Raw genomic sequence first — 7,019 nt, forward strand, 5'->3', positions numbered from 1 at the left:
TCTTGTGGACTCTAATGAAGGAGGGGTAATTCTACAAAATAAGGCTGAATCATTGCTTGTCGTGGAAGCCAAAGAGAAGTAGTACGACGATTTATTGTTGGTACAACTGAAGGAGGGGATTCATAAACATAAAACTATGGCTTTTATTCTTGGAACGGATGATGGTACACTAAGGTACCAAGGGCGGCTATGTGTTCCAAATATAGATGGTCTCCGAGAAAGAATCATGATCGAGGCTCACACTTCTAGGTATTCCGTGCACCCAGGTTCTACGAAATGTATCATGATCTTAAGGAAGTCTATTGGTGGAATGATATAAAGAGAAATATAGCGAACTTTGTGGCAAGGTGTCTGAATTGTCAGTAAGTGAAGGCCGAACACCAACGGCCTGGTAGGTTGGCACAGAACAAAGAAATTCCAATGTGGAAGTGGGAAATAATTAATATGGATTTTGTGGTAGGATTACCCCGCACTCCGTGCAAGTTTAACTCAATTTGGGTGATTGTGGATCGGCTCACGAAATCAGCACATTTCTTGCCAGTAAAATCTACCTACACAGCAGAACAGTATGCTCAGTTGTATATCAAGGAAATAGTCAGGCTACATGGCACTCCAGTTTCTATCATTTTCGATCGAGGCACTCCAGTTTCTATCATTTCTGATCGAGGGGCTCAGTTAACGGCAAATTTTTGGAAGAAGTTTCACCAAGGTTTGGGTACTCAAGTGAATCTTAGTACGGCCTTCCATCCACAGACCGACGGGCAGGCAGAGTAGACTATTCAGACGCTTGAGGATATGTTGCATGCTTGTGTTCTTGACTTCAAGGGTAGCTGGGATGATCATTTGCCACTCATAGAGTTTGCTTATAACAACAGCTATTATGCTAGCATTCAGATGGCACCGTTTGAGGATGTATATGGAAGGAGATGTAGATCTCACATTGGGTGGTTCGAGATTAGGGAAGCAGAGTTGATAGGGCCAGACCTCGTGTATCAGTCTATGGAAAAATTTAAGATCATTAAGGAGCGGTTGAAGACTGCTCAGAGTTATCAGAAATCCTATTCGGATGTTCATCGTAGGGATTTGGAGTTCAAGGAAGATGATTGGGTATTCTTGAAAATTTCCCCCATGAAAGGTGTAATGCGATTTGGTAAGAAAGGGAAATTGAGTTCGAGGTATGTCGAACCGTACAGAATCATTCAAAGGATCGGTGAGGTGGCATACAAGCTTGAGCTACCACCAGAGATGTCATTAGTGCACCTGGTATTCCATGTGTCTATGTTGAAGAAGGTAGTTGGAGATCCGTCAGCTATTGTGCCGGTTGAGGCCATTGAGGCTAATGAAGAACTATCATATGAAGAACTTCTAGTTGCCATTCTTGATAGGCAAGTCCAAAAGTTGAGAAATAAAGAAATTGCCTCTGTGAAAGTGCTATGGAGAAACCAACAAGTTGAAGAGGCTACTTGGGAGGCCGAGGAAGAAATGAAGAAAAAGTATCCTTATTTGTTTGAATAGCCATGTATTTATAAAGTTGTGTTCTATGAAAATTTTAAAGGTTACCTTCTATGAATTATGTATCATTTGAACAAATTGTCGTTAAGGGTGTTCCTTTCTGGTAATATAATGCATGTGAGGCCACAATTGGTGCTTTTTGTATCATGTTACGTCATTGGTTTATGTATATGTTTTAAGCATGTTTTTCTGGGGCCCTCTGATAGGTGGATGGGCCTAGTTATAGGGGAAACTATGGCGAAATTTTTGAAAATTTAGGGAGTTAGTCAAATTTCGGGCTAATGGTGTGTGGTATGAAAAAACAACTGAGTTGTATAAGATGCCAATAGTGAACCTTGACCCTCATTAGAGGACGAATGATCTTAAGTAGGGGAGAATGTTAGGCCCCGTAAAATAAAATTCTAAAAACCCGGATTCCGTGATGCCGAAGTAGACATAGAAGTTAATAGTAGTAGAAATTCTTTACGGCAAGCTTGCAAGCCGCGGTTCGGAATTTTTGGATTGAACAGTGCGCTGGAGAGTTGAAGAAAATGTTGGGTAGAAGTAGGTATTTTTGCGGCCTATTCTGCGACCGCAGAATGGTCGCAGAGTGAGACAGTTTTCTTGGTCATTTTGATGTCATTTTCGCGGTCCATTATGCGACCGCATAACCATTTCGTGGGCCGCACTAATGTCGCACAATCAGCCTTGAAGTTTTGCGGAGGGAGGTTCTGCGGCGCATTATGCGACCGTAGAACAGGTCTGCAGGCCGCATAGTGACCGCAGACCCGGTCAGTTCCTTTTCATGTTTGGCACCCAATTTGTGTGGCCGATATGCGGACCGCATACCCATTCTGCGGTCGCATATGTGATCGCATATCCTGTTCTGGGGCCTCATTTTTTGATTTTTATAACCCGACCCTACTTCGATATATCTACGCAAATGACCATATTTTGAGCAAAATCTAATACTTTTAGAGTGAGAAAGAGTGCTTAGTGTAGGGGAGCAACCTTTAACCTATTATCCATCAATTCTTGCTCAATCATTAAGGATTAACAAAGAAAGTCTTCATCCTAAAGGTAAGAATCTATGTCCTAGCTCTCAATTTCAAAAATTTACAAAATGGGATAATTAGAAAGGCAATTTTTGGGTGTGGGAGTTGTTATCTTGCATGCATGTGTTATCAAATAATTTAGGAAGGTTGTGAGCTACAAATGGTATAGAATGGGTTAAGGAATGATGGAATCTTTCACAAAAGGGATTTAAAAACCTTAATGCACACCTAGTGCTTGTTAATATGCTCAAATGAGCTAGAATCATGACCATCTTCCTAATTTTGGTCCAACTTGTTATATTTCTGAAATAGATCGAAGTGCTAAGAGTTCTGGAATGTTTTTGAGTTTAAAGGAAGTTCAATTGAGGTATGTTGGCTAAACTCCCTTCTTCTTATAATCGAATCCCACGGTGTTCATGTCATTGGAGTAAGTCCTTGATCATTATTGAATTGGCTAGTCCTAAATGTGGTTGTGTTGAAGGATGTATGTTCAATATTTATTCTAAATGTTTCATCATGTCATCATGTCATCTTGCCATTTGAGGATGTGTTTTAAAATGTGGAATATGTGTTAGAAATGTTAAGGCTTCATGTCAAGATCGAAATAAAGGTTGTTATGCCAAATTGTATGAAAATTCTCTATGTGCCTAAGATTTTCCAAATTACTCGTATGTGAATTTAATGTCTTGGATGGAAAGCCATATTGTTGTTGATAATGATAATGATATTTGAATGTGGAAAAGGGAACTGGAACTATGAAATACGGCCAAGTGCCAAGAACGACTTTGTAATCATGATCACTAGTGCCAATGAATCGAAAGAATATGAAAGAAGTATGATGTGGGATGATTGACTGAAAAAGGTAACGTCTTGGGTGAGACGGCCTAGCCGATCGGGCCGTTATCGGACGCCATGCTGCAGACATGGTGGTGATTGTGCTGAAAATGATAATTGAAATTGTGGTTATGATTGATGTCTCAAATGAGACGACCTAGCCGATCGGGTCGTGATCAGACTCCGTATAAGAATACGGTGGTATTGTGAATTATGGTATATCGGCACTAAAGATCACCCAACCTAATAACATGGAAATTGACTTGAAAACTTATGTGATCCTTAACTTGATGTTTTAATATTATCTGAAGCTCTTATTGAATTCTTGATTGTTTTCCCCTTGTATTATTATTCATTCTATTGAGATAGTGATTAGTTGTACATACTAGTACTATTCGTCAATACTAATGTCCCTTTTATCGGAAGCGCTGCATCTTTAAATGGATACAGGTGATTCCATAGAAGGCAGTGTTGATCAGTGATAGCAGTACACCTTCCTCCTATCAGACTTGGTGAGCCCCGCCTCATTCCGGGGTCATGTATCTGTTGTACATTTGTTATCACGTTTTGAGGTATAGCCGGGGCCTTGTTGCCGGCACTATCATAACACTCTTTGTATATTTTAGAGGCTCCGTAGATACTATATGGGTTGTACATGGGTGCTAGAAAAGTCAAACAGATTATGTTGTATTTTGATCTCTTGTTCCACTCGAATCATAAGAATGTGTGTATTTTAGACTTTAAAATGATGTAACCAATGAAACGATTTAGTAGTGTATATATGGACTTCCTACTGTTTAATCAATGAATTCATGTCTTCTCTTGAGCATGGGTGAGTTGGGTAGAAAGTATCTAACAGGCTTGCTTGACCGGATTCACTCGGTTGAGCGCCGGTCGCGCTTCCCGAGGTTGGGGCATGACAGAGGCGTACCAAACACTGAGGCGTACTAGTGGAGCGAAAGTGCCGTGGGGCGTAAGCACCAACTTTCTGGGTGTTTGCCTAAGTGTAAGCCCCAATGTTTTGGACCTTTATTTAGGGCGTAAGCCCCGAGAAAGTTTTCAAATTTGAGCCAAAATTGCTTAATAAATCCTTTTCTAAAATTTAAATATTCAAAAATTAATTCATAGTGAGTTCTCAAACTAAAAATTTCAAAAGAAAACATTTTTTTAATTGTTTGTTTTAATTTCATAATTTTTTCTCTTTATCATTTACTGAGAAATAAATATACTTTTGTCCTTTGTGTGCAAAATGCAAAGTACAAAAAGGTTTGACCTCTAATTCTTACTTTCCTTCCACGTTTGCATTTTCCTTCTTTATGCTTAATTTATTTAAAGTTTTTTTGTATTCTTTAATTTATTATTTTGAAGACTATATTCTGGCTATTTGTAATATAATAAGTATTTGTGATCTGTTATGTAGTTTTAGGTTTTTAAACAGTATTATTTTTATTTTTATTTTTTTAATAATTTGAAACTAAGATATCATTTTTATAACTTTACTTATATTCCATCAGTCATTTTTTTTATTACGCATACATAGTAGATATCACCAAAACATCACATAATACCCCAACCCAAAAAAATGATAAACTAGAATAGCCCCTGCACTAAACTCCTGCTATGTGCAGGATATGGCCGGGAAAGAGAGAAACCATGACCATGTTGGTCTGTTGTAGATAGCCTTATTTTGTATTTCTGCAAAATATTATTTGTGGGTTATACTAGTTACATCCTAGTCACACGGCGATAACTTTTATGGTTGCGCCAAGGTTAACCTTTAAAAATAAATAACACGAACGATTATTAAAAAAAACTAGTATTAGCTTTTATTCAACTTTCCACTTTCCATTTTCGTAACCATAAGCACGCTCAGTGCCATAGTTCTTCACCTTCAAGAGCAGATCTTCCAATCCCTCCTTCAACATTGAAGCCTCGGTGTAGTTCATCTTCTCTATAGGGTCCTTGAACCACTCTTGTTGGCTCTCCACATTCTTATTCATTTGCTTGAGTTTGCTTTTCAAGTTTAATGCAGAATCGAGCTGGTCCTGCAGATAATTGAGTCGTATGTTAAGTTCTCTAGAGTTGGCTTTTCGGAACATCCGGACATACTTATCATCAATGCCTGGTGATGATGGTGATGGAGTCCTTTCTTCGCCAGCATATTTGTTGATGGTTTCATTTACATTTGGATGACCAAAAGAGTAAGGCTTGCTACCTATAGAGCAAAAGGAGAGAAATCAGTAATATAAAATAGGGCAGGAGGAGAGAAATCAGTTTATCTACTGTTATAACGCCCCCACACCAAGTATTTTTTTATGATGCTTTAATTTTACGTGAAATTAATTATCATGTTCAAGATCTTGGATTTGCATATTTAGTTATGATTATCTACATTTATACTTAAAAAGTTATATTTGTTGATGGTATACCATGTATATATAGATGACAAAAAAAATATTATTAGGCATATAATTACCTTGTGGACACACGATGATGCCAACTTCAGCACCAGTCATAAACAGCAAGCTCATTTGCTTTCTTGAAGACATCATTTCGGCGTTTTGAGAAAGTCACTTGTCGATTATTCTGATTTTCTATCTTTGCGAGACGAACACTTTTGCGACCCTTAATCAGTCTAGTACTCATTCTCAAGGATAATGATGATATAACTAGTATTAATTACTAAGAGTTACTATGTGATATGAACTTTGTAATGTTGAAGCCTAGTATTTATAGAGTTTTTCCAACATATTGAAGCCTTTGGTTTTTCAATTTTGGTAGTTCATAGATATGAATCTAGTTCATTTTTGTAGGCTTCAACATTACAAAGTTCATATCACATAGTAACTCTCCATTTTTCAAAAGATTTTTAAAATTTATCTCTATAATATTGTAATGGTCAAGTCAATTTCCAGGCCCAGACCAGAACCAGTGGTGATTTGCTATTATAAGATTATTAGTATTTGATACTCTCTTAATAATATCCCTTAATTTGCAAATGGATGAATAAGTATCCTAGTTTAGTTTACCATTATTTTTATTTATAGTATCTTTTTTAATTTCGAATTCTTCGGTAATTTTGGAGTTGTCGCTGAAAATTATGACATGTTTTTATTTATATTCTCTTTTTAATTATTTTCAGTTTTTGTTAATATTCGATCTGTCGCAGAAGATTAGGACATGTTTCAATATTCCTAGTTCAGTTTACCATTGCGTTTATTTATATTCTTTTTTTTGTTATTTTTCTATTTTTTGTAATATTCGAGTTGTCGCGTAAGATTATGACATGTTTCAATATTTACATCAAACTGGCAGTTATTTTTTACATATAGGTTAATCATGTAAACATAGTTAATATATATATATATATATATATATATATATATATATATATATATATATATATATATATATAATCACCTCAATTTATTACTTCCATATAAATGGATGCAATTTGGTACAAGCACTAATATATGCATATATAATCAAGTTTTTTCCTCTTACAAATAGCATAATTAGAAATATAGTTTCTCGGGAGCAAGTACTATAAATTTCTTTTCTTTATCTTTTTTTGATAATGGAGAAATTCCCGTAAACCTATGAAGACCTTCAGAACTCGGTGGGTAAATTTCTTTCCTT

At 36.5% G+C, this 7,019-nt stretch overlaps 1 protein-coding gene across 1 annotated transcript; it reads right to left on the reverse strand.

Annotated features, from left to right (window-relative positions):
- Positions 1-5,206: 5,206 nt before the first annotated feature.
- On the reverse strand, positions 5,207-5,932 carry LOC138906681 (agamous-like MADS-box protein AGL61). Its single transcript, XM_070196102.1, has 2 exons — positions 5,857-5,932; positions 5,207-5,595 (listed from the first exon to the last, which is right to left on the reverse strand). The coding sequence occupies exons 1-2, from the start codon at positions 5,930-5,932 to the stop codon at positions 5,207-5,209; spliced, it is 465 nt and encodes a 154-aa protein (XP_070052203.1).
- Positions 5,933-7,019: the final 1,087 nt, after the last annotated feature.

The sequence above is a fragment of the Nicotiana tomentosiformis genome, chromosome 1 (genome assembly GCF_000390325.3).
Source record: "Nicotiana tomentosiformis chromosome 1, ASM39032v3, whole genome shotgun sequence".
Taxonomy (NCBI): domain Eukaryota; kingdom Viridiplantae; phylum Streptophyta; class Magnoliopsida; order Solanales; family Solanaceae; genus Nicotiana; species Nicotiana tomentosiformis.